Source organism: Rana temporaria, chromosome 7 (genome assembly GCF_905171775.1).
Source record: "Rana temporaria chromosome 7, aRanTem1.1, whole genome shotgun sequence".
NCBI classification, from domain to species: domain Eukaryota; kingdom Metazoa; phylum Chordata; class Amphibia; order Anura; family Ranidae; genus Rana; species Rana temporaria.
This window is the reverse complement of record NC_053495.1, coordinates 31,347,226-31,374,710: the sequence shown is the minus strand read 5'-3', so window position 1 is coordinate 31,374,710 and position 27,485 is coordinate 31,347,226. Positions and strand designations below refer to the sequence as shown.

The 27,485-nt window shown below is 45.8% G+C and overlaps 1 protein-coding gene and 4 non-coding genes across 5 annotated transcripts; all 5 read right to left on the bottom strand.

Annotated features, from left to right (window-relative positions):
• Positions 1–14,056: 14,056 nt before the first annotated feature.
• RPL13A (ribosomal protein L13a) lies at positions 14,057–26,032 on the bottom strand. Its single transcript, XM_040359178.1, has 9 exons — positions 25,925–26,032; positions 22,069–22,227; positions 21,020–21,092; positions 19,568–19,633; positions 17,677–17,778; positions 15,739–15,824; positions 15,441–15,500; positions 15,224–15,346; positions 14,057–14,182 (listed from the first exon to the last, which is right to left on the bottom strand). Exons 1-9 carry the CDS (start codon positions 25,937–25,939, stop codon positions 14,096–14,098), a joined length of 771 nt encoding a protein of 256 aa, XP_040215112.1. The 5' UTR covers positions 25,940–26,032; the 3' UTR covers positions 14,057–14,095.
• Positions 18,351–18,425, bottom strand: LOC120946357. The gene has a single exon (XR_005750691.1). It is a non-coding gene; the product is annotated as a small nucleolar RNA Z195/SNORD33/SNORD32 family (small nucleolar RNA).
• LOC120946356 lies at positions 20,899–20,976 on the bottom strand. Its single transcript, XR_005750690.1, has one exon. It is a non-coding gene; the product is annotated as a small nucleolar RNA Z195/SNORD33/SNORD32 family (small nucleolar RNA).
• On the bottom strand, positions 21,159–21,233 carry LOC120946359. Its single transcript, XR_005750693.1, has one exon. It is a non-coding gene; the product is annotated as a small nucleolar RNA Z195/SNORD33/SNORD32 family (small nucleolar RNA).
• Positions 23,330–23,404, bottom strand: LOC120946358. The gene has a single exon (XR_005750692.1). It is a non-coding gene; the product is annotated as a small nucleolar RNA Z195/SNORD33/SNORD32 family (small nucleolar RNA).
• Positions 26,033–27,485: the final 1,453 nt, after the last annotated feature.

Sequence of the window (27,485 nt, the reverse complement as noted above, 5' to 3'; positions counted from 1 at the left end):
ATGGGAAGTTCCTCCAGCCATCTCCACCTCTTGCTGCTCCCTCTGGAGGAACAAAATGTTTTTGTTTCCTGCGTTTATTCATCCGTTTCCAAAAAAACATTGAAGTAAAGATTTTTATCTTCCATCAGATCCTTACAAAGGGAGATTGGTTACTAACACACGCTCCATTAGGTCTCGTGAATTATAATGAATTAATAACATCTGAAGAAAGTCTAGATTTTTGTATGAAACTTTTTTTTTTTGCCAGTGTTTTATATGACTGGCTAACAACATTTTTTATATGCCCAGCATTTGATCTTTTTTTTGTACTTCTAATTATTTGTATTTTGATTTATATTGGTCTATTCATGCACTGTATCTATACACGTAAGGGTTGGTATAAATTATATTAATTTTCAAAGATGCTACATGTCTGAAATGTGCTTATTATAAGCATTCTCTCTTGTATATACCTCTTCTTACATCTCTGGTGCTAATTATACACACTTTTTTTTTTCTATTCTTTAAAAAATTGTATATTTCTTCCTGAGGAAAAACACCAGATTTGTGTTCACCCAGATTGTACCCATTTGTTCTTATTGTCATAGGTATTTATAATATGCACTGTTAACAGCTTTACTGGTGTTCACCTATTAACAAATAAATTATTTTTAAAGTTTTACAGTATAATGATCTTTTTGTGTGATTTTTACACAGAATACTGTTTTTTGGTCCATGGAGGATGGTGGAGCATTTGCCTATTTGACATAGAAATTTTCTTTTTATGCCTATTAAAGTGGAGTTTCACCCTAAAAAAAATAAATAAAAAAAAAAAAAAACTACAAATAAATAGGAACAATATATATTTTTTCTACTCACCAGAAAAGGCAGTTGCTATGCGCATGTTCCTAATCTGCCTCTTCCTAGTCCTCGGCAGGTCTTCTTCCCTGCTTTAAGCCGGATACATTATACAATTTTCTTGTACAACTTTTTTAGATTTACCAAAACCATATATAGGAGGTCAAACCCAAACACTTTCAATTTGTATGTAATCGAGCAGTACATAGGAGAAGAAAAGTCAACTGCATGGATTGGCACCTCATCCCTTAAATTCGATAAATTATGAAGGTGAAGATGAGATTTTTAGGGTGCAAAAATACACAAAAAATATAAATGTATTATAGTATCAAAATACAGAAAGATAAAATATCCATCCATATGATATTTTATCTTTCTGTATTTTGATACTATAATACATTTTATGGGAGTGGCCGACGACCATGATGTGAGGAAGTGCTTTGCCTGAGCTCTGTCCATGCTGCACACAATCCTACCTCAATCCTGCTGAACCGATTGCCATCCGAGGATTCCACCGATCCCTACAGCTTCCAGGAAGCCTTGTGCCCGTCGGGAGATGGTCAAATACGGCCCACCGATGGAGGAAGCCTCAGGATTCGTCTCGCAGGCCCCACCATGTGAAACTGGGAAAGATGGTGCTGATCACCATGCTGCAGGCTTATGCAGCCAGCCATCCTCCTCCAGGGCTACACCGAGGCAAAAACCAGCAGGGAAGGGTGAGTCACACTGTTCACCCCCTATCCTGAGCCCAGAAGACCCCTTCCTCATATCACCAGCCAGGGACTCTGACCATGAGAATACTGACATGGCTGCTGCTGATGTAGGCCCCACAGAGCCATCCCTGTCTCAGATCATGGCTGCCATCCAGCATAGCCATGCATCCCTGACCACTCAAATGGATTCTATTAAAACTGACTTATCCTTTCTGAAGCAGGATGTCCACAACCTCAGCCATAGAGTGTCTAATGCTGAACAACGCATCAGTACACTAGAGGATGAGACCCGTCCATTGCAGGGCTCTGTCAGGGAGCTGCGCCAGGCCCAGGAACACACTACAGATAGACTCACTGAAATGGAAGACCGTTTACGGAGGAGTAACCTTCGCTTCCTGGGGTTCCCAGAGGGGTCTGAGGGTAGGACCCCAGAAATGTTTATGGAAAGATGGCTGATCTCCACGTTTGGCGCTCCTACCTTCTCGCCACTATTCGCCATTGAAAGGGCACACAGAGTCCCCATGCGCCCCCTTCCTCCTGGGGCCCCACCACGTGCCATGATTATCAAGCTGCTTCATTTCAGGGACAGGGAGGCTGTTCTCAGAGCTGCCAGGGAGAAGGGAAGAGTGTCCTTTAATGGAAGCGGAATAACCATTTTTCCTGATTTCTCAGTAGCCACACAAAAGCAACGGGCCACCTTCATTGCCATTAAACGCAGGCTCCGTGAGCTTCAGCTTCCCTACGGCATGCTGTATCCTGCTCGTCTGAGAATCATCTACCAGGGCAAGGCCTACTTCTTTACTGATCCTAAGGAGGCATCCCACTGGGTGGACACCCTGGGACGTCCGGAACGCAGGAACCAGGACCGAAGGTCGCCCCCACACTGAAAGTGAACATGCTGAGTGTACTTTCCTTGACAACCCTTCTCTCAAAAATTTTGGGGTGGTGGGGTACTCCCCTGTGCCATTGTTTGCACACTATGTGTCCAGCCTGGAGGGCTGTGGTCATCCTGTTACTGCTGATGCATTTACTATTATTTTCTTTGCCTTTTCTACCCCCATTTTTTTGAACACCTTACCTGCTGTTTTTTGAATCCTCCATCCTGATTCGGGATCACCTGATATGTTTGTTCTGTGCGGTTGCGGACAGCAGCCAGCGTCTAAGGACCTCTACCACTTCTCAGGGATTGTTGTTGGGGGGGTTCAAGTCATGGCCACCCCGCCTCGCAATTTTGGTTTTGGGAACAAAGCTCTCATATGTTTGGGTTTGGGAGCCGGGAGGGTTAGGGTGGGTTGGGCTGTTCAGGGACTTTTGTTCGGAACTGTTTTTATGTTTTTTGCACTTTTTCTGAAATGCTGGTACTTGTTGTTGCATGTCTATCTATGGGCCGGACTAGCTGGCCTTGCTACTATGCACCTGATATTATGTATTGCTGGAGCATTGTTATATGTTTCTGACTTACTCCTTAGTGTACGCATCCCTCGTGGTGCGTCGGGCGCCAGTTTCTGGCTACTCCCGGCGTGCGGTGAGGAATGGGTTCCTCCAGCCATACACTACATGCTTTTTCATGTCTAAATTACATTTTGTGTCGTGGAATGTACGGGGGCTTAATTCAAAAGTGAAAAGATCGTTGATGTTTGAATATTTGGCACGTCATAATCGGCATGTGATCCTACTCCAGGAAACCCACCTCCAGGGCTCTAGAGTAATGGCCCTTAAGCGGGCGAAAATCGCTTATGCTCTCCACTCCACATACTCTACTTATGCCAGGGGCACTTCCATCCTTATTGCCAAATCTGCACCAGTTAGCATTAAACATGTTAAGCTTGATCCTAATGGTTGCTTTGTGATTGTTGTGATAGAATTCATGGGTAAACCATATACGGTAACTAGCTTATATGCTCCGCCCCCATTCACTAAAGTATTCTTTGAGCGGGTAATGAACTCCATATTGGCGATAGCGGAGGGTCCCTTATTGATAGCGGGTGACTACAATACAGTATTGGATAATTCCATAGATAGGTTGCGTTGCTCTACACTACCTCCCACCCCCTTGGGATCCTTTTTAACTCAATTTGACTTGGTGGAGGTCTGGAGGTGGAAGCATGCGGATGGGAGGGAGTATTCTTGTCATTCTGAGTCTCACGGTACTCTATCCCGTATTGATTTATGTTTGGTCTCGTCAGATCTGTTGAATTCGGTGACTGAGGTCAAGTACCTCCCTAGGGCGGTGTCTGATCATTCCCCTTTGTTGGTGGACCTCGCCCTGGGCACCTCTCCCTCCTCCTATCGAGTGTGGCGGCTAAGCCCGTTATGGTTGGCGGATGAGGTTGTGGTGAACCAGTGTATGACAGAGATGGGTTCTTACTGGGTGACTAACAGGCAGAGCGCCTCAGTTCCGATGGTGTGGGACGCCTTTAAGGCCACCACACGTGGCTCTTTTGCTGCGGCCATTGGTCAGACGCGCAAGGCCTCGCTATCGAGACTGACAGATGCAGAGAGGTCTCTCAGAGAGGCAGAGGCCGCTTATTCAGCGGCCCCCTCTCCTGAGACACACGCCGCTTGGAAGCATGGGGCCAGGGAACTGGACCTGGTGCTTTTGGAGCGTACTCAGAAGAAGCTGCTGTATCAGAATCAGCGGATCTTTGAGTTTGGGGATAAAAATAGTCGCCTCCTGGCGTATCTCTCCAGACCGGACTACCAGCCTTGTAGTATACCTAGGATTAAGGATTCCGGGGGAATTGTAGTAGAACAGAATAAGGAGATCATGGAGGCCTTTGTCACATTTTATTCTTCCCTTTATGCTACTAGAGCACATTACACAATTGTGGAATTGGATGACTATCTTTCTGAAATCTCACTGCCTAGGCTTCAGGCCCAACAGGCGACACTCCTTGACGCTCCTCTGACGGCTGAGGAAATTGGGGAGGCTATCCAATCCTTTGCCAGAAACAAAACACCGGGATTGGATGGTTTCCCCATCGAGTGGTATATGCAGTACAGGGATCTGCTTGTGCCTCATCTGGGCAGGGTGTATGATTTTGCTATCAGGACGGGGCAGCTGCCGCCTTCTATGTCAGAGGCACTGATTGTCCTTATTCCTAAGCCACACAAGGATCACCTCCTCTGTGAATCTTACAGGCCGATCTCACTCATTAATTCGGACGTAAAAATTCTAGCAAAGGTACTTGCCCGGCGACTGAACACGGTCATTACTACCATTATTGGTGCAGACCAAACCGGGTTCATCCCGGGGCGATCGACCTCCATCAACCTACGTAGATTATTCACTAATCTGCAGGCAACCCATGAAGAGATGGGCTCTAGGGCCGTTCTGTCCTTAGATGCACATAAGGCATTTGACTCGGTCGAATGGCCTTACCTGCTGGAGGTCCTGGCGAAGTTTGGATTCGGCAATACCTTTATCAGGTGGGTGCAACTACTGTACTCGAAGCCCACTGCTAGACTAAGAGTGAACGCAGCCATATCTGATCCCTTTCCAATAAAGAGAGGCACCAGACAGGGGTGCCCTCTGTCGCCGCTGCTCTTTGCGCTGGCAATAGAGCCTCTGGCGGCGTTGGTGAGGTCCTGTGGGGCAGTCGCGGGCCTGACGATCGGGGGTCTAGAGGAGAAGGTATCTCTCTACGCTGATGACATGTTAATATACTTGTCGGACCCCCAGTCGTCCCTCCCGGCCCTGCTGGATCTCATTGGGAGGTTTGGCCACTTTTCTGGATTCCAGGTTAATTGGGACAAGTCCATTCTGTTTATGATGGACCAGGCGACGTCGGTCCGGCTACCACCATCTTGTCCACTACAGATAGTCAGCTCCTTCCGGTACTTAGGAGTCATAATACAACATCCCATGGCCTCCTATGTCAAGACTAATTTAGACCCCCTCATAGGGCGCATGAAAACTACTTTCAAAACCTGGGCTAATCTTCCATTAACATTGCTGGGTATAATTAATATTTTTAAGATGATTTTCTTGCCACGATTTCTGTATGTTTTGGGTAATTCGCCAGTGTATGTCACTAAAAATAAATTCAAAGAGATAGATTCCATCCTCACTTCCTTTTTGTGGGGAGGGGGGGCGGTCAGGATTGCCAAGGACACCCTTCAGTTACCAGTACTGGAGGGCGGATTGGCCCTCCCCTGCCTTCAAATGTATTATATTGCCTCTCAATTGGCCCACGTACACTGGTGGTTTTACCCCGAAGCCAACAATGCAGCCACTGCATTGGAGGCAGCCATCCTCACCTCCTATGAATCCCTGCAAAATTTGATTCATCGTATGTCCCTTGGGGGGCGGGAGGGAACGAGTATTATAGCTATGACTCTACGGATTATTAAACTCACTAAATTGCAAGTCCCCTCCAGCAGTAATACATACTCACCGAACACTCCACTGTGGGGGAATCCGAACCTTCCGGAATTTTTCCGTAGATCGGATGGGGGATACTGGTCGAAAAGGGGGGTAAAAACTATTTTACATCTGTTCTCAGGCAATGTGTTTCGTACTTTTGAGGAATTTCGTAGAGACTATAATCTGCCACGCACGGCTTACTTCCTTTACCTACAGATACGCCACACTGCAGCAACGCAGTTTGGCCTTCGTAACATAGTCGTCCAGCTTTCTCGGCTGGAGCGACTACTAACTGACCCCTCGCACACCAAGTTAGTCTCCACATATTATGGGTCTCTCCTGCACACTACGACTCAAAGGCTGAGCAAAGCGGCTGCTAGCTGGAGAGCCGACATCCCTGAGCTGACGGAGGAGATCTGGCAGGAGGTATTGCCCCTCCAGGTCCCCTCTGTCATTTCGTCCCGTGACAAGGTAATACAGACCAAACTGTTATATAGATCCTACTTCACACCATGCTTACTGTTCAAACTGAGTAGAATCCCCTCAGCGCTATGCTCCCGATGCGGTGCGGCCGATGGCACGTTCTTTCATATGATGTGGGAGTGTGCTCCCATTAGGAAGTTCTGGTCGGAGGTCACGGCCTTCATTAGCTCGCTGACTGAGATACCCAATATATGTAATCCTCTGAGGTGTTTACTGGGCCACATTGATGACGAGACTCTATCTAAGAATATGCAAACCTTCCTGCGGATAGTACTGTTCTATGCTAAGAAGTCTATAACCTTCCACTGGAAGTCTCCATCCTTACCTACCATTGTCTTCTGGCTCACCACCATCAATCGTGCTATACCGCTGTATAAGATGACATATGAGGCCAGAGGGTGTCCAAAAAAATTCTTGAAGGTCTGGGGCTCTTGGGTTGATTCCGAGACCACCATACCTCCTGCTCCTTGAACTTTGACTGATACCTCTGCCCGTTGAATAGATCTAAGTGAGTAAATTAACGATTCTGTTGTTTTTCTCCCACCTTTCTCTGTGCGTTTTTATGGAAATGCTCAATGTGTACCAGCTACCAAAGTTTTGTAAAATGATGTACCGGCGATGTTCGCCTAGGATGTGTGTTTGTTGTATTGTCTGTTTTGTATGTACAAAAATTTCAAAATAAAAATTTACCTTTAAAAAAAAATAATACATTTTATATTTTTTGTGTATCAAAATACAGAAAGATAAAATATCATATGGATGGATATTTTATCTTTCTGTATTTTGATACTATAATACATTTATATTTTTTGTGTATTTTTGCACCCTAAAAATCTCATCTTCACCTTCATAATTCCTTGTACTACATAGTTGAAGGTAAAGCTAAAAGGAAATTGAATAATGCGTATCCAGCTTTAGGGATGAGTTTGGTCTAAACCTGGAAAAATAGGATTTTTGTACTCATCGTAAAATCCATTTCTCTGAGTTCATGGACAGACACAGCATCCTTTGACAGTAGGAAGCAGGTATAACCCTACTGTCAAAGGATGCTGTGTCCGTCCATGAACGGAAGAGAAAATAGGATTTTTGTACTCACTGTAAAATCCATTTCTCCGAGTTCATGGACGGACACAGCATCCTTTGACAGTAGGGTTATACCTGCTTCCTACTGTCAAAGGATGCTGTGTCCGTCCATGAACAGAAGAGAAATAGCAGCCATTGTTGGGGTGGTGAGTTGCAGGTAGGAGATTATCTGTCCCCACAACTGCATGTATACAATGGGACGGGGATGATCATGACATCGTTGAATGAACCTGGCCATATTAGGGAGCCACCTTCAGACAAACTTGACTTTGGACCGAACCCAAGCTCATCAGTAATACATAGGTGCGGGGGTATTACTGTGAATGCAGTGTGGGGGGGGGGGGGGGTCTTTGTGCAAGATCGCACATTGCGCCCCCTTCCTCAAGAAAATAAAAACTGAATGAATTATTTATGGGGACTGGCAAGGAAAAGCCTTGCCCACACGACTAGTCAGCACCTGCTACACCCATCTGCAGAGAATCACCAAATGTCAACTTTGTGCCCCCCTAAAGCCCCACCATACACACAGGCAGAATGTCAGGAGGCATTTGTCGGTTCAAATAAAATCAGCCGCCATTCTGCCTGTGGGTATGTTGGACCGTGCTGCCTGTGGGTATGTTGGTCTGTCCGACAGAAGCCGGCTAACCCAATAACCCAGCTTTTTAAAGAATCATCCATGCCATTCCTGGGCTTCCAACTGGTACAGGACGTACAATCAGCTTTTCTACTCATACCATGCAGAGCATCACTTCCATAGCATAACCTTTGTAAGTGCAGCAGAGCATGGCTGGGTTTTCCCTATGCTCCATACGACTACTTCTGCAGACCATCGCAAACATCACTCACTAACTAGTCCTGAAGAGCATCTGACATATTAGTAACTACTGCTGCAGACCATCCCCCAAATCCTGCTCCAGCACAGAATAATGAAAGTGGCAGGGAGGAGGACCCATGTCCCAGTGATCTCCCTCACCTGTACAGTGTCTGCATTAAAGTGGAATTCCAATCTAGAATTAACCAAGCTTTTAAAGTGTTGCTAAACCCAGGACCATGTATCCACTACAGTACACGGAAGTGTAATTATTGTAGTAAATATAAACTGCTAAATACCTTTTCTCATCAGCAGTATATAGCAGTCTTGTGACTTCTATCAGTGGCCAAGCACTGGTTAAAGCTTGTAGGAGTTTTCATTCTCCCCTTGCTATGGGGCCACTCGCATGTACATAAGATACATGGCGTGTAGCTCAGTGCTGCCCCTCCACTGCCTATAATTGACAGCAGCAGGCACCATCGAGTACAATCTCTTGACTGGATCTCTTTAATTTTGAACTAAAACGTATGCTTTAATAAAGGGTGATAGAAATCACCATGCCCCAGGGAAAGCATTTAAAGGGGTTGTAAAGGAAAAACATTTTTTTTCCCTAAATAGCTTCCTTCACTTACCTCATCCTTCCATTTTGCTTTTAAATGTCCTTATTTCTTCTGAGAAATCCTCACTTCCTGTTCTTCTGTCTGTAACTCCACACAGTAATGCAAGGCTTTCTCCCTGGTGTGGAGAAAGCCTCTTGAGGGGGGCGAGCAGGAGTGTCAGGACGCTATCTACTTTGCAGATAGAGAAAGGAGCTGTGTGTTAGTGGGCGTCCTGACTCTCCTACTCGCCCCCTCAAGAGGCTTTCTCCACACCGGGAAGAAAGCCTTGCATTACTGTGTGGAGTTACAGACAGAAGAACAGGAAGTGAGGATTTCTCAGAAGAAATAAGGACATTTAAAAGCAAAATGGGAGTATGAGGTAAGTGAAGGAGGACTGCACACTAAGGTAAAGGCTATTTAGGGTAAAAAAATGTTTTGCTTTACAACCCCTTTAAGGGAGCAAAGATACATAAGTTCCATGAACAGCCTTTGTGGAGAATCCTGTACTCTACATGTATCGTCTGCTGCTGGAAACAGGCTAGACTACCGTTTGAATTTCCAACTTAAAGTGAATGTAAAACCGATTTAATTAAGGCTTGCACCTTGTACAGTATAGGATTTCATGTCCTCTGTGTCCAGTCTTTCAATGAAGAGTTAATCCAGCTCTGAGCAGTCCTCTTATTTTCAGGGAGATAAAAACTGACAAAGAAATGGAAGTCTGTTTCTCCCCCTTGCTGTGAGTGACAAGTGATTTACATATGTCATGCAGGATTGGCTGCTCCACACCTCAGCATGATTGGGCATGCTGAAGTCATGTGGTGACTTTTCTGGGTTTTGACTGGATGTTAGCAATCATAGCAGAAGTTCAGCGGAAATACACAGGAGAAAATGCATGTTGACAAGGGGAGTGTAGAGGTGAGCGGGGAGTCTACCGACATCGCAACTCCACCCACCGAGCTCCAGACAGATCCACACACAGGATCTAAAGCTTTTCGGGTCTCATAACAGACAAAGGGGAGACAATTGACCAGCAAGGATACATACAGAAGGCATGTATATCCTTATAGATCAGCACTATGGCAGTTTAGAAAGGACGCGTGGGTTCACATCCACTTTAACCCCCATACAAAACGGCAACATGGAGCAGAACAAGCACGTAACCCAGTATAACCAAAAAACACGAAGACTCTGTAAACCATTGGCTGCTGGGATAAATATTCATAATCTGGTGATGCAATCTGACACAGCCAGAAACAAAGCTGCTTAATCTTTCTGTGCAAAGCCAACATGAGTTCAGTCATACAACTGTATGGCTGAACTTGCATTGCTCAGACATCACGGGTGCAAATCACATGCACAACGCACTAGTGCAGTGACCTCGGCACCCCAGATGTTTTGGAACTACATTTCCCATGATGCAGTGTAGTGAAGCATGGGAAATGTTACAAAAACATCTGGGGTTCCAAGGTTTGCCATCACTGCCCTAGTGTGAACCTAGAGAAGAGCTGAGTGAGTGAAAGACGTATATAGCGCAACACATGCGAACTGAATCGCCTCTGGGCGCTGTATCCATTCCGTGAGTGAAACCCCTTGACCTCAGGAGATAGGTTTTAATCTTTCTCCTGAAGGCCAAGTGGTCCAACTCCAATCGGATGCTGGTTGGTAGAGCGTTCCACAGTTGGGGTCCTTGGACTGCAAACCTTCAATCTCCTTTGGACTTGTATCTGGCTTTGGGTATCTGGAGGAGGTTTTGATTGGTGGATCGCAGAATGCGATTGGGGTTATGAGCTTTTATTTTTTTGCATAAATATTGGGGGGCGTTTCCTTGAATGCACTTATGTATTAGGCAGATTGCCTTGAAGGGGATTCTGTCTTTTACCAGCAACCAATGAAGGCGAGATGATTCCCATGTTTTTTTGCCGGTCACTAATCGAGCGGCCGTATTTTTGAACGACTTGCAGACAAGCGATTTGGAATTTGGGGAGTCCGAGGTAGAGGGTATTTGCATAGTCAAGTCTGTAATCGATAATAGTTCTTACCACGACTGCAAGGTCTTCTTTCGGGATAAAGGGGGCGAGTCTGCGTAGTAGGCGCTAAAGTCCAATTATGCAACACTTGTTTTATTACATCTTAAAGCGGTGGTTCCCCTAAAAATAAAGTTTTGACATTGCATTTGCTATAATAATTAGTTAGAATCGACTGGTTGTATGTAAAAAATACCTCCGTACGTAGCGTAGCGTTTGTATTATTCGTTCCCACCGCCACTTCCGGGTACGATGCTGGCGGTGGGCGTTCCCAATTGATGGACAGGCATCCGACCGACGCATCCATCGCATCACGAGATGCCGAAAGAAGCCGGTCGTTGCGCATGCGCCGTACCGACGTTCGGCTTCTTTCGGCATCTCGTGACGCGATGGATGCGTCGGTCGGATGCCTGTCCATCAATAAGGAACGCCCACCGCCAGCATCGTACCCGCAAGTGGCGGTGGGAACGAATAATACAAACGCTACGTACGGAGGTATTTTTTACATTCAACCAGCCGATTCTAACTAATTATTATAGCAAATGCAATGTCAAAACTTTATTTTTAGGGGAACCACCGCTTTAAATATCGCAATGGGTTTTACTTCCTTTTCGTAAAGCATAATGGCTACTCCTATGCATCGCCTGCAATGTCTGATTTCCTGGCTGGAAGCGTTTATCTTCCTTCCGGGGCCGCAAACTCTGGCTGGAGTCGAGCGACGTCACCCCCACGCGAGTCACAGCAGGACCCCCCCCACCTAGAAATGTCATAGTGTGCATGCGCGGAAGTCATCGCTGTATGGAGGAAATTGTAAATGTCTACTGCTAGATATTTCTAACACCTACAGGTAAGCCTTCATCCAGGCTTATCGCTAGGTGAAAGTGGTCTGTAAGGGTTTACAACCAATTAAAAAAAAAAAAGTTTTAATGTTTTACACAAATTCAACATAAAATTGATGTCCTTCACTGCAAGGATTAAATTCTTGGCAAGTCGGAGTAGAATACTGAGGGCACTGTCACACTGGGGCTTCGGCGGTAAAGCGCCACTATTTCTAGCAGCAGTTTGCGGCTGCTTTTAACCCCCACTAGCAGCCAAAAAGGGTTAAGCGCCTGCAAAGCACCACTGCCGAAGCGCTATGCAGGCGCTGGCCATTGATTTAAATGGCAGGGGCATTTTAGGAGCGGTGTATACAGTGCTGCCACACAGGTTCAAACAGAAATGAGCAATCACATGAGCGCTGATCACTCCATTGCTCTGCCCCTCCAGCACTCACTGGGAACACCTGGCTCATGATCTCAGTGGTGCCCCAAGAGGCTGAGCCAGCTGCTTGTCAGGCATCTGGGTGGATCCTGACATAATTGCCGGGATCCCTGCAGCACATGGACCAGCTCCAACACATCAGCGAACAGCAGGAGTGCAGATGTGTAGGCTGGCCATACATTATACAATCTTTGTGTACAACTTTAGATTTACCAAAACTATAAGGTCAAACCTAAAGACTTTCACTTTGTATACAAATCAGACAGGCCCCTGTACTACATGGTTAAAGTTAAATCTAAAGAAAAAAAAAAAAATATATAGCCAGCTTTAACCATACTTCTCCCACACTGTACACAAGCACTGGCTAGGCTCACAGCCCTTTGATCACCCCCCACACTTAACCTCTTGCCATTCAGTGTACAGTAACCTTGTATATATTTAAAGCAGAGGTTCACCCTCAATAGAAACTGCAGTTTATTAAAGCGGTGGTTCACCCTCCTTAACAATGCAGCATTACATTCGGCATCGTAGCGCGAGCTACAGTATGCCGGTTTTACATTTTTTATCCCCGTACTCACTGTGCTATTCCACATTGAAGATTCCGACTCCCGCGGGGAATGGGCGTGCCTATGGAGAGGGAGGATGATTGACGGCTCTGGCACGTCACGCTCCCCGAAGACAGCCGGAGTAGGTCTCGGCTCTTCACGGCGCCTGCGCACAGGCTATGCGCAGGCGCCGTGAAGAGCCAAGCCTATTTCGGCTATTTCCGGAGAAGCATGACGTGCCAGGGCCGGCCGTCAATCACCTTCTCTCACCATAGGAACGCCCATTCCCCGGAATCTTCAATGTACAATAGCACAGTGAGTACGGGGATAAAAAACGTAAGACCGGCATACTGTAGCTCGCGCTACGATGCCGAATGTAATGCTAGAAAAAAAAAAAAAAATTTTAATAGGGTGAACCCCCGCTTTAAAGACCGGCACAACATGTAAAGTCTGCCATCAATTTTTTAAATGATTTTAATACCTTGATTCAGCATGACAATACCAGGCACTTCGGGTATCCCTCCCGCGGGAGTGGGCGTGTCATTTAATTTGCACCCCAGTGATTTCTGGGACTAGATCGCAATGTCTCCTTTGAGCACAGCGCCACGGTTCCCAGGAGATGAGTCAAGCATTTGCTTGTGGGCTTCACACTGCCCACAAGCAAAATGGAAATGGCCAGAAGAGATTTTTATAAAGACACATTCCATGCCGAGGGAGAATGCAGGCCACTAGGAACATGAAACATGCGAGTACAATTTAAAGAACATTACAAGAGTTAAATAAAAAAAAATCCGAGACCGCGGAACCCCCGCTTTAAGCACTGATGCGTCGAAAGTTTCAGCGCCGAGTTGTCCGCAGCAATATTGCAGTGCTGCTATAAGTTGATGACCATTATTACTGGTAAAAAAAAAAAAAAAAAAAACAAACAAACAAAAAAACACATCTGGGGTGCCATGGTTTGCCATCACCGATCTAGGGGGTGAAGGGCCCGCTTTGATCAGCATTCGCTACTAGTCCATCTCCAGCAGGAGCAACATCATTACTCTAGCCTCAATAAATTCTCCAGCACGTGCCACTTTAATTCAGATTCTCTTGTAACATCACTATGTATCCGAGTTTTAGTAATGCTACACTCAAATTGTCACATTTTTCTACCACACAAGGCTGCCTTATAACTAAAGCAATGCACAAGGCCCTTGTGTTGCTTTTACAGAAACCGGGCGGTATTTCAAACAAGGATTTTGACAAGACACACGGCTGTAAACCATTAAAATACACCAAGTCCTCAAAAGGTCACAAATTTACACACAAAAAAAGTTACTCCACTCAAAACAATTTTTTTCCAAATATTTTATTTAAGGTCTGTGGGCATGTTTATGCGAGGATTCCATATTTCTTCAGCACATCTGTGTACCTTGCAATTTTACTTTCAACATTCTGCTCTGCTTGCTTCTTCAGTTTCTATAGGGAAAAAAAAAAAGTGGAAAAAGATTTGCAACAATGTTCCAGAAACTACACCACTATCCACAGCTCCAATGACCCCTGTGTCCAAGTGCAACCTGCAAGCCACTTCTCCAAGGTGCCCGCTCCTCCTCCCAGGACATGTCCACCCCTACCCTGAAGTTCAGGGAAGCAGCACTTCCCTGAATGGTAGGAGCTTTAGAAGTGCTTGGTCACACTGGACTATCTACATGTACTGGGGCATGTTAAAAACTTTTTACTAGCAATAGATCCAGGAGGAGAAAAAGTGCAGAGCCTTTAGTACCAATTTAACCCAGAATTCAACCAAGTATCATGCAAGAACAAGAAATCTCTTAAAGGGGTGGTTCCCCCTAAAACACATTTCTAACAATACATGCGTAAGACCCGTTACACTGCGGGTAGGCTGGCTTTTTTTTTTTTTTTAGTACATACCTCGATCTCGGCGTTTCGTCCCTTGTCAGTGGGCGTTCCTAGTTGATTGACGTTCCTCGGACGGGCGCATACGTGACGTCACGACTTTCCGAAAGAAGCCGAACGTCGCTGCGCAGGCGCCGTATAGAGCCGACTCTATACGTCGCCTGCGCAATGACGTTCGGCTTCTGTCGGAAAGTCGTGACGCGCAGTATGCGCCCGTCAAAGAAACGTCAATCAACTAGGAATGCCCACCGCCAAGGGACGAAACGGCGAGATCTCGGTATGTACGAAAAAACAAAAACAAAAGCCAGCCTACCCGCAGTGTAACGGGTCTTACGAATCTATTGTTAGAAATTTGTTTTAGGGGGAACCACTGCTTTAATCATTATGGTTGCTGAATTCCTGCAGATATTCAGTGTAGTCGGGGGAGGTGCTAGTTTATCTGATTTACTTTGGTTGCATCTCATTTTCCAGCCCTGAAATTACAGTATTTTTCAGAGCTCCAACCTGGACCTAAAATGTAGTCAAACACCGAGAATAGAAAATCTAATCCATTAGTGCTAGTTCTTTATTTACCATCCAAATACAAAAACGTTGTCAGCTTACCATGACGTGCTTCTTTTTGTTATAGTGCAGCTTGGCCTTTGCCTTCCTCTTCTCCTCGAGGGTGGCAGTGATTGCCTGGTACTTCCAGCCAACCTCATGGGCAAGGCGGCCGAGGAGAGCAAACTATAACAGATCCAAAATATACGTTTAGACTTGCCATTCTCAGGAATGAGAGCATACTTTATATTTGGAATAGACCTCCAGAATAATCAAATACCTTGCGTGTTGGCTTCAAGCGCACAATCTTCAGGGCAGCAGGGACCACCATACGCTTCCTCTGTTAAGAGAAATTTGTGTCAATGCATTTCAGTAAGAGCCGCAATTTATGTAGTAACATTACAAGGTTTAACGCATGGGTCTTCAAACTACGGCGCTCCAGTTGTTCAGGAACTACAATTTCCATCATGCCCTGTCATGTCTGGGAATGTCAGTTTCACAATGCCTCATGGGATGTTTAGTTCCACAACAGCTGGAGGGCTGTAGTTTGAGGATCCCTGGTTTAACATCTTAGTCACCTTATCATAAGGAGGTGGGATACCATCAAAGACCTTCAGTCGCTCCAGAGCAGCCTGTCCGCGCTTAGTCTTGTGTGGCAGCATACCTGTGCAAAAAGGAGGTAAACAGCAGTATCCATCAGTATGCCATATTCCCAGAATACATTTGTGCAAATTACAATGCAACACTTTATACTCCAATCACTGAAGTTCAGACACCTATAACTAGAGGTACACTTCATTCTGTAACCTAGCTCTCACCCCCCCCATTTTTAGCATGGAACCTTTCATTAGCATTCTGGTCTCAGAATCCTGCCAAGAATAAAAAAAACTTATAGCACATTAGCATGACAGTCAGTGGGAATTATGCCTTTTATATTGCTACAAGATCGCTTAAAGACCATCATTGCGAGTTACTTACAGTGCATCTGGAAAGTATTCACAGCACTTCACTTTTTCCACATTGTTATGTTGCAGCCTTATTCCAAAATTAAATTAATTATTTCCCCGCAAAAAAACTAACAATACCCCATAATGACAACATGAAAGAAGTTTGATAGATTGAATTAGGGCCTCCTGGGTAGTTCAAGCACGCATCTCCATTTGGTATTAGTCTGTCCGTACAGCACCTCACACCTTGTATCCGTTATTGGATTTCGGTTTTCCTGGCTTGTGTCAATAGGCAATTTTACTTTATCCATCCGACTAGTTTTTTGGGGTTGGGCGCCATTCCTTTTCTCCTCCCTGCTTTTTTTTTTTTTTTTTTTTAGAAAATAGTATGCCCCTTTAGTAGTACCTAGTTGATTTTTGAACTTCACAGAAATGGAGCCCAAATCATTTACCAATTGGGTTTTTCCAACACCTCAGTGTGTGTCCAATCTACCACAGGGCAACGACCCTAAGCACTCAGCCAAGATAAGAGCGGCTACAAGACAACTCTGAATGTTAAGTGGCCAGAGCCGAGACTTGAACCTGATTGAACATCTCTGGATAGATCTGAAAATGGCTGTGCACTGACTCTCCCAATCCAACCTGATGGAGCTTGAGAGGTCCTAAAAATAATGGGAGAAACTGCCCAAAAATAGGCATGCCAAGCTTGTAGCATATTTTAAAAGACTTGAGGCTGTAACTGGTGCCAAAGGTGCTTCAAGTATTGAGCAAAGACTGAATACTTCTAAATTCTTAAATTTGCAAAGATTTCAAACTTTTCATGTTATGGGGTAGTTTGTAGAATTTTGAGCAAGATAATTTAACCAATTTAGTCCCATCCAAGGCTGTAACAAAACAAAACAAAAAAAAAGTGGAAAGGGTGAAGCACTAAATATTTTCTGGATACACCATCTGAGAGAAGAAATTGCTCACTGCTTAAGGAACCGCTAATATTTGGGTTCTATTGAACACTGGTTGAAAGACTAACCCCGTTATCTTTTCTAGCCAGGCACAGTGTGAAGACCCCCCCCCCCCCCAAAAGCCCTTAGATAACAGCTTTCCTTTGCTGGTAGCAATGTGCTTACCAGAAAACTGTCCAATGTCAAAGTTACTTCACATTTGTTGAGAAAAAAATGTGATTAACATACATTGTAAGGTTCCTTTCATGCCGGCAGTATTAACCAAGTCCTAAAAAAAAAAAACTATTTAAGGGAGGCGAGAGGTGGTTAGTAGGAGTTTGGAAGGCAATACTGCCAGCTCCCGATGCCTTTTTTCCTGGGCCTGCATCCCTTTAGATATGATTTCCTATCTCACCAAAAATGAAATTTTGGATGCCAGAAATTTGACTTGCATCTTAATGCAGGCTTCTGGGAAAATCAGTCAGCCAATGACATTCTGTGTACAGAACACCTCCAGGTAGCCATATTGCATTCTACAGAAAGTGGAGTTACCCTTTTAAAGACAAACTGCTAGCGAGGTATTCAGACCAGGTTCCTTAAATATGAACTACAAAGCAGTGAATACTGTTACCTCTTACAGTCCTCCAGAAGATGCGGCTAGGTGCTCTGAAGTGGTATGGCCCACGGGAAGGGTTTGTGTTCATACGTTTACGCAGGAAAGCAAGGTATTTCACTACAAGAGAAAACAAGACATGAAAATAAGTGCATGTTTTTATGCCAAAATACATATCAAATCTGTCTAAAACATTTTGATTTTTTAAACGAGTCACCAACTTGAAGGACAAAAAAACATAAGACTTCACACTGGTGTGATGCCAGACATCGCACCACTGTGCACATCAGATGCGATGTCTGACGCAAATTCAGCTAAACTGTATGGCTGAAATTGCATTTGCACCCAAATGGTGCAGGACCTTTTTGGTCCACACAGAAGTCGGGTTGCATGGGTGTGAACATGCAAACCGATTCCTGTAACATTTCAGTTCGCACTGCGATTCGATTTGGTGGAGTCATTACCTTTACACCGACACCCACAGCAGTTCGCAGATGCCCCTGCACAGGGTTTCTTGCATCACACCAGTGTAAACTGAGCCAAAGGACAGCCGCTGAGGTACCCCAGAAGAACAGGTTTGGAGCACTGTTCAAAATAAGCTGCACAGTGGAAGATGTTTGTCCCAAAAAAAAAAAATTCTCCTTTACAACCCCTTTAGTGTTGTTCCTTGACTTATTTGACTATTCTTGTCTTCTGTCTCAGATGGTAGTGCATGTGAAATGATTTCATAGCAGTGAAGCTCAAGCACAAGGATCATCACTGACAGGCTGACAGTTTTTAGTGAGGGCTCGATTACACCGGAACATGTATAAATAAGAATGTATTTATTCGGTCCTTTCACATGGTTAAAGCATGCTGCATTCACACAGTAGCCGCAAGTTATTGCAACTCTAAAGAAAAGTAAAACAAAACAAATGGTTCACAATATACTGCATTGCTGTGCAGATCACATGTGATTCTGAGCAATGCAAATGCAGCTAGTTTGTACGGCTGAACTCACATTGGATTCCCACAGAAATGCTGCAGGAACCTTTTTACCCTGCACTGGAATCAGATAACATCTATGCGATCCGAACCAATCTGGGGGAGTCATTTGTATATTGATACCGGCACACAGAGAAGTGTGACACTCCTGATAGGATGTGATGGGGGAATCACATGGGTTCCTGCATCACATGGGTGGGAACACTGCTCTGTGTTCAATAATCAAACTGTTTTGTCTGGCTCTGCAATGGGCCGTCTACGAATCCTCTGGATAAATAATCCCCCCCCCCCCCCAAAAGAAAATTGAAATGCCACTGTGCAAATATTGGGTGACAAAACTACAACACCCACCATTTTATTCTCTAGGGTAGATTTCACACGGGGACGGATCCACTTTCAGCAGTCCGCCAGCTCAGCGGGAGATCTCTCCGTTGATCTCTGCTGAGCCAGCAGACAAGTACATTTCTGCTCACTGAGCAGGGAGGGGCTTGTCCAGCACCGCTCTCACCTATGCAAAGATTGGACAGCATATGTCCGTTTTCATCAGATCTCCACCGATCCGCCATGGACGGATGGCATCTATCACCATCGGATGTCAGCGGACATGTCAACACTGACATCTGATGCTCCATAGAGATGTATGGAGCGGCCGTTCAGGTCCACCGACAAAACTGACAGGCAGGCCTGAATGGTCCGATCGTGTGAAAGGGGTCTTAACAGAATTGAATCTACTCCCCTATGATACAGCAGCAAGTACAGTGGTCAATTAATCCACAATATTAAAAATGGTTTTATGTGAGCAAAGCTGGCTTACTATTAAAGAGCTAAGTGGTCTCATCTTTTGATCCTGTACTATATTTTGGACATCACTGTAAAAGGAACACCAACATAATATCTTGCTATGCACAATATCCATGCTACTTACGTTTGTTTCGGTAAAAGTTGCCAGAAATGTTGATACCTTCACATCTCACAACAACCACTTTGCGTCCTATAAAAAAAAAAATAAAAAAAAATATTATACTTTAAGATCAAAACACAAAGGAACAAAAAATAAACCTTATTTTCAGCCCACTGCCATTTTATAAAAGCTGAACTGCAGACAGATATTTTTTCAGCGGACATCCGCTTTAATTATTAAAAGCCAGCGGCTACAAATACTGCAGCTGGTGACTTTTAATATTAGGACACTTACATGTCCTGGATTCCATCGTCGTCCGCAGCAGAGAACGAGCAATCGCTCATCACTCTGCCGGCCCCCCGCCATCCTTGGTGAGGGAACCAGGAAAATAATCTCTCCGGCTTCACTGCCCGTTCCCTACGGCGCACTACGCCGAGCCGAGTCTTCCCAGAACACAAACAAGGGGGGGGGGGGGTGTTGACATCATGCCCGCAGTCTGCCTGACTGTGGCCGGAAGTGGATGCAAATCCTTGTCTTTAGACAGGTATCTGCACCCCCCTCCCCCCTGAAAGGCGTCAAATGTGACACAGGAGGGGGGGGGGGGAGGCTTCCGATCAGCGGGACTTCCACTTTAGGGTGGAGCTCGGCTTTAAAGTGGTTGTATACCCTCATGGCATACTTGCACCTACAGGTAAACCTTAAGCTTACCTGTAGGTCTTTGCAATTTCTCCTTAAGCTACATGTTTAAGGAAATATTTGCAGAAAAGCAGGCGCCGATGTATACGGCGCAAGCACTGTAGACAACGGCGCAGGGACACCGAGCGCAGCAGCTCCTGAATGGGAGCCTGCCAGAAAGTGTGCATGCGCGGGGAATCGTGCTGTTCTGCACGCATGCGTGGGAGTGATGTCATCGCCGCTCCGGCCAATCACAGTGCTGGAGCAGCGATACCCGGAAGTCACTCCGGGTATCGAGACGGCGACAAAGGAAGTGTCCAAGGACCGCTGCGGGGGCTTCGATCTAAGGTAAGTAATTGATAATGAGCTAGTCATACTATCCTTATTGCTACATTGTAAGAAACAAGCTGATCAATGAAGCGACAGAAGCTTACAGCTTCTCCTTTCCCTTTCCTATCTCAGGGTGAGGGGGGAAAAAAAACCATAATTGTTCCTGCAGCAGAACAAGAATTGTGTCCTGTACAAGATAGTGTAGCAAACAGAGCTGTGTAAATCAGACATGGATGGACAGAAATACAAACCCTTTGTCAGGTAAAAAATCCTGGTATGTATCTGATCTGTGTATTTTACCATTTGCCTGAAGTCCAGCTTTTACATTTATCTTATGGCACCATGGGCAGTTGGTCTCAGATGGTAGTGCATGTAGTTATCTCATGGCCGTGAAACTCAAACAAGACTTTATGATCATCAATGACCAGGACAAATAAAAAAAAAATACATATGTACGATTTCAGTACCTACCAAGCAAAACTTGCTTAGCAACAATGGCGGCGAGACGACCGAGGAGATGTCCTCTGCCATCCAGGACCAGAACCTGTAATAAAGAGAAGCCGTTATACTGGGTACATAGTGTAGAGTAATTACATCCCTATTCTAGTCTGCTGTCTCAGATGGTAGTGCATGTGAAATGATTTCATAGCAGTTAAGCTCAAGCACAAGGATCATCACTGACAAACTGAGTTTTTAGTGAAGGCTCGATTACAACTGAACATGTAAGAAGACAAAATGCATTTCATTAGTCCTGCAGTGCTTTCACATGGTTAAATAACGCATACTGCATTGTCACACTGCATGTGAATGCAACTCTAAAGAGAATTAAAAACCCAATATAAAAGAAAAAAAACACAACCCAAGCACCACAAATGCATGCAAAATGTGTATGAGGAACCACCCACTGAACACAAGGGTTGCAGTGTAAACAAGCCCTAAAGTAATGCTTTAAACCAGGGATATGCAATTAGCGGACCTCCAGCTGTTGCCTCTGACTCTGGGTGTCATGCTTGTGGCTGTCAGAGTCTTGCTATGCCTCATGGGAATTGTAGTTCTGCAACAGCTGGAGGTCTGCTAACTGCATATCCCCGCTTTAAACACTACTAGATATACCATGACCAGGATAAAGAATCTTCACAGGCTTAAAGCAGAAGTTCAGCCAAAATGGCACATGAAACCTAATCTCTAACCACATTCTAAGCTTAGTCTATCTAGCCCTGTAAAGAGTGTTATACTTGCCCATTCTGCTGCCACTCCGGTCTGGTCCCAGCGGGCGCTTCAGCGTGTGCAGGAGAGGCAACCAACAACGGAAGCACCATAGTGCAAGTCTATGGGTGACGTCACTTCCCAGTCCTTGAGAGGTCTACACAGTAGCCGCTGCTGGAGACGACCAGATCGGCTTCAGAAAAGGTAGATTTATTGATTTCTTCTATACAGGGTTCGATAGACTAGGTTTAGAATGCAGCAAGTAGGTTTTGGCTGAACTTCCACTTTAATTAGCAAACAAATGCACAACTTACATGACTTGAAGCTTTAAATCCACCACCCAAGTTCTTGTAGAATCCTGGAAGACCTCCCTTGGTGAGTTCTGAAGGTAGCTTCTTGGCCTGTGTCGGGGCCTTTCCTTTACCCTGTGGCGCAGCATTGGCCTTTGGTGGAGCCTTAGCCTTGGCCTTGCCCTAAATGAAGGGGGAGAAAAAAGGCATTAATTCTCAATTACCAGCAAGAGAAATCTTTGTCAATGTTTACAGAAACCACAGAAAACATGTATTCTAAGAGCTCATGCAGCTTAAAAAATAAAATGCATCTTTTGATGTTGAGCATTCCCTCCTGGTTCAAACGCTATGTGCAGCTTTTAGCGTGTTTTCCGAAGTCCAAAACTCCTGCCAGCAGCAGGGGGCCCAAATCTTATAAATTCACCTGGTTCATAATCTGCACCATTCTGTCCCTCCAGGTCCAGTTATATCCCCAGGGGGTACCACCATCTTACCCCTCACAGCATTGATATGGTAAAGCCTGACTCAATCAGCTTTTCTATGACAGCCACCCAACAAAGCTCTCTGTAGGGAGACAGACATTGGTTAGACTGAAATGAGGGCTTGTTGACTTACAAATTCTGTCTATACCAAAAAAATCAAACCATGCCGCTTTGGCCAGACGGTTCGAATCTCAGCTGATCCACCAGGAACTGGTCAAGGCGCAAACTGTATGGGCAGGCTGTAAGTACCAAGTTGATCAACCAGCCTGTGAGGTTTACATGCGATCACCACTAGCAGCTGCTAGCCATAAGCTCTCAGCAGGAGGAATTCTATCAGACCTGTCTGTTGATGGGGGAATGATGCTAATTCCTTTCCTGCAAATATCACAGCCCTTCACCTGCTGCGCTCACCCCCGACATCCTCTTCTCCACTCAGTCTGGCCGTTGATTGGCTAGAGTGGATGGATAGCAGCGCAGCCATTGGCTCACACTGCTGTCAATTACATCCAATGACATGGGGTGCCAGTGGGCAGGGCCAAGTGATGGTAAGTGGCTATTGCCACCGGCTGTATCACAGGAGCGCACCCGCAAGAACCCCCATGGGAGAGAGCTACCATGAAAGGGGTTAGTAGTTCAAGGGAGGAGCCAAAACAGCCGCTGAGGGACCCCAGAATAACAGGTTTGGGGCCACTGATCAAAATGAGCTGCACAGTGGAGGAATAAGAGGTTTGTTATTTAAAAAAAAAAAAAAAAGCGTTAATGTTCCTTATGGTTTTTATTGACTAGTTTGACTATTCTAGTTTGCTGTCTCAGATGGTAGTGCATGTGAAATGATTTCATAGCAGTGAAGCTCAAGCACAAGGATCATCACTGACAGGCTGACAGTTTAGTGAGGACTCAAATACACCGGAACATGCATGAAGGAAAATGTATTTCATCAGTCCTTTCATATGGTTAGAGCATGCTGCATTCATTCACACCACATCCACAAGTAATTGCAACTAATTGCAATAGAAAAGTAACAAAAAAAGAAGGTTCACAATATACTGCATTGCTGTGCAGATCACATGTGATGCTGAGCAATGCAAATGTAGCCAGTTTGTACGGCTGAACTCCAATGGATTCGCACAGAAGCGCTGCAGGAACCTTTCCCCCCCCCGCACTGGAATGGGATCACATATATGCGATCGGAACCAGTCGGGGGGTTTCATTCTTTTTATATTGATGCCGACGCACAGAGCAGTGTGATCTGCCTGAGGAGATGTGACAGGAAATCACACTGGTTCCTGCATCACATGTGTGTAGGGGTGCCACCTGTCCAGGATTCACCCGGACAGTTTGGGTTCAGAAAGCCTGAAACCCAGACACATTTTTTAGCCTGGACTATGGCTTGCCAGCAGGGTTTATGGCGGCAGTTGTCTTTCACACTGCCTTAGAGAGGGCTCAATCTACACCTATTCCACCCCACCCACCCTGTCCCCTCTGTCTGCCCACACTCCAATCCTCAGTGCTGTGCCTCAGAAAAGGAAAGTTGGGGCTGGAAATCTAAAGTCCAGCAGCCTCAGATACATCTGGATGAGAGGTGCTGACTGCCAGGAGGTGAGTGAGCTCACCATCCATCCCAGTCTGTGAATGTCCCCCCCCCCCCCTTCTCCCTCCTGCCTCTGAGTACACAAAGGTGAATCAGGGTTCTCAGAGCACCCCTTACATCAGAGTTCCCCTCTACACCAGAGGCCACAGTGTTCCCCCGTGCATCAGAGTTCCCAGTGCATCAGAGTTCCCAGTGCATCAGAGTTCCCAGTGCATCAGAGTTCCCAGTGCATCAGAGTTCCCAGTGCATCAGAGTTCCCAGTGCATCAGAGTTCCCAGTGCATCAGAGTTCCCAGTGCATCAGAGTTCCCAGTGCATCAGAGTTCCCAGTGCATCAGAGTTCCCAGTGCATCAGAGTTCCCAGTGCATCAGAGTTCCCAGTGCATCAGAGTTCCCAGTGCATCAGAGTTCCCAGTGCATCAGAGTTCCCCTTAGATCACGGTTTCCAGTAAATCCCTTGTTAGAGCCCCCCCTTACATCAGAGTCTGATGTAAGGGGGAGTCTCTGCGAGTTCAGATGTAAAAGGGAACTGAGGACTCTGATGTAAAGGGGAACTCTTGGAATTAACTTCATATGAAATGGTGTTTAATAGCAAAATATATGTATAGGTTATACTATAAAAATAATTGCCGTGGGCCGCTAAAGTGTTCAGGATTGACTTGAAGAAAAGGTGGCGACCATACATGTGTGTGTGAACACGGCTGTTCAATAATCAAACTGTCTGGCTCTGCCATGGGCTGTCTATGAATCCTTTTTGGATAAATAATCCCCCCCCTCCCAAAAAAAAAAAAGCTTGAAATGGCACTGTGCAAATACTGGGTGACAAAACTACAACACCCACCATTCTCTGGAGAGGATTATGAGCACCCTCATGCGTGCCATTTCCTCCACACTCACCCTCATGTGTGGCATTTCCTCCACACTCACCCTCATGTGTGGCATTTCCTCCACACTCACCCTCATGTGTGCCATTTCCTCCACACTCACCCTCATGTGTGCCATTTCCTCCACACTCACCCTCATGTGTGGCATTTCCTCCACACTCACCCTCATGTGTGGCATTTCCTCCACACTCACCCTCATGTGTGCCATTTCCTCCACACTCACCCTCATGTGTGGCATTTCCTCCACACTCACCCTCATGTGTGGCATTTCCTCCACACTCACCCTCATGTGTGCCATTTCCTCCACACTCACCCTCATGTGTGCCATTTCCTCCACACTCACCCTCATGCGTGGCATTTCCTCCACACTCACCCTCATGCGTGCCATTTCCTCCACACTCACCCTCATGTGTGGCATTTCCTCCACACTCACCCTCATGTGTGGCATTTCCTCCACACTCACCCTCATGTGTGGCATTTCCTCCACACTCACCCTCATGTGTGGCATTTCCTCCACACTCACCCTCATGTGTGGCATTTCCTCCACACTCACCCTCGTGTATGGCATTTCGGGCTGGTCAGGTAGAGATCACACGTTGGGGGCCCCCCCCCAGGACCTCCTGTATTCTGTATGAGGGGATCCCCTCCCCCAGTAATAGACACAGCCATCCCCCCTCACACACAGGTCTCTGTGAATATTCGGGTCTCTTCTAGTCCTCCGTCCCATCACACGCCGGCCTGTCACATGGGAGCCGTACTACCAGCAGGCCTCGGCCTTCCCTTCCCCCCACACCTCTCTCACACACTCCCTTCCCGACCGGCCAGTAACACGCACCCCGCTCCCACCACATCCCCGGTGCCGCTCAGCGCACGGCGGGAGGACACGGCCAGCCCAGAAGAGCCGCACACTCCGGAGCCCCTCACCTTAGAGTCCGCCATCTTGTGCTGCCGGCCGAGAAAGAGACTCGAGCTCGGCCACGGGGTTTCCTAAAGGAAGGGAGAGGGGCGGAAGTGAGGACAGAGCTCCGCCCAATGGCGCTGACACTGGCTGCGAGAGGGGCGGAGAATAGTTCCGGGCTCTGCACCGTGTGTGTGTGTGGCAGCGGGGTGACCAATCACATGTGTGTGTGGCAGCGGGATGACCAATCACGTGTGTTTGTGTGATGGAGGGATAACCAATCAACGCTCGCCTAAGGGGAGTCCCGGAAGTGTGTGGTGTGGAGGAGTAATAGAGGCAGTCATTGGTGTGTGTGTCTGTGTGGCTGTGTATGAGAGCTGTCTGCTTGTCGTGCCCATACAATGGTATCGGTGGGTTCTCAGGCTGGATTCGCACCTATGCAATTTTGGTGCTTTTTGCATTTTGCTGATTTGCATTGCAGTACATTTAACATGGTTTCCTATGGAAAACGTTCTGTAGTGCAAATCTGCAAAAAGCACCAAAACTGCATAGGTGTGAATCCAGCCTGAGTCACTGATCTGCAATATTTATGAGCTGCAGACTTGTTCCAGACCAGTCACTGAGATGATATTGTGGTCAGACAATTGTCATCCTATAGAGGGCGATCACTGCTACAGATAATACTGCCCAATCCCAATCCTCCTTCTATCAGTAAAGTGGTTAAACAGTCAACACTTTCTTATGTTAGTTTTAACCACTTAAGGACCGGACCAATATGCTGCTAAATGACCCAAGGGGTTTTTACAATTCGTCACTGCGTCGCTTTAACAGACAATTGCGCGGTCGTGCGACGTGGCTCCCAAACAAAATTGGCGTCCTTTTTCCCCCACAAATAGAGCTTTCTTTTGGTGGTATTTGATCACCTCTGCAGTTTTTATTTTTTGCGCTATAAACAAAAATAGAGCGACAATTTTGAAAAAAAATGCAATATTTTTTACTTTTTGCTATAATAAATATCCCCCAAAAAACATATATAAAAAAAAATGTCCTCAGTTTAGGCCGATACGCATTCTTCTACCTATTTTTGGTAAAAAAAATCGCAATAAGCGTTTATCGATTGGTTTGCGAAAAATTTATAGCGTTTACAAAATAGGGGATATTTTTTTTTTTTTTTTTTTTTTATTACTAATGGCGGCGATCAGTGATTTTTTTCGTGACTGCGACATTATGGCGGACACTTTGGACAATTTTGACACATTTTTGGGACCATTGTCATTTTCACAGCAAAAAATGCATTTAAATTGCATTGTTTATTGTGAAAATGACAGTTGCAGTTTGGGAGTTAACCACAGGGGGCGCTGTAGGAGTTAGGGTTCACCTAGTGTGTGTTTACAACTGTAGGGGGGTGTGGCTGTAGGACTGACGTCATCGATCGAGTCTCCCAATAAAAGGGATCACTCGATCGATGCAGCACCATAGTGAAGCCGTGTTTACATACGGCTCTCCCCGTTCTTCAGCTCCGGGGAGCGATCGCGATGGGGCGGCTATAAACAAATAGCCGCGCCGTCGTCCCGGATCGCTCCCCGC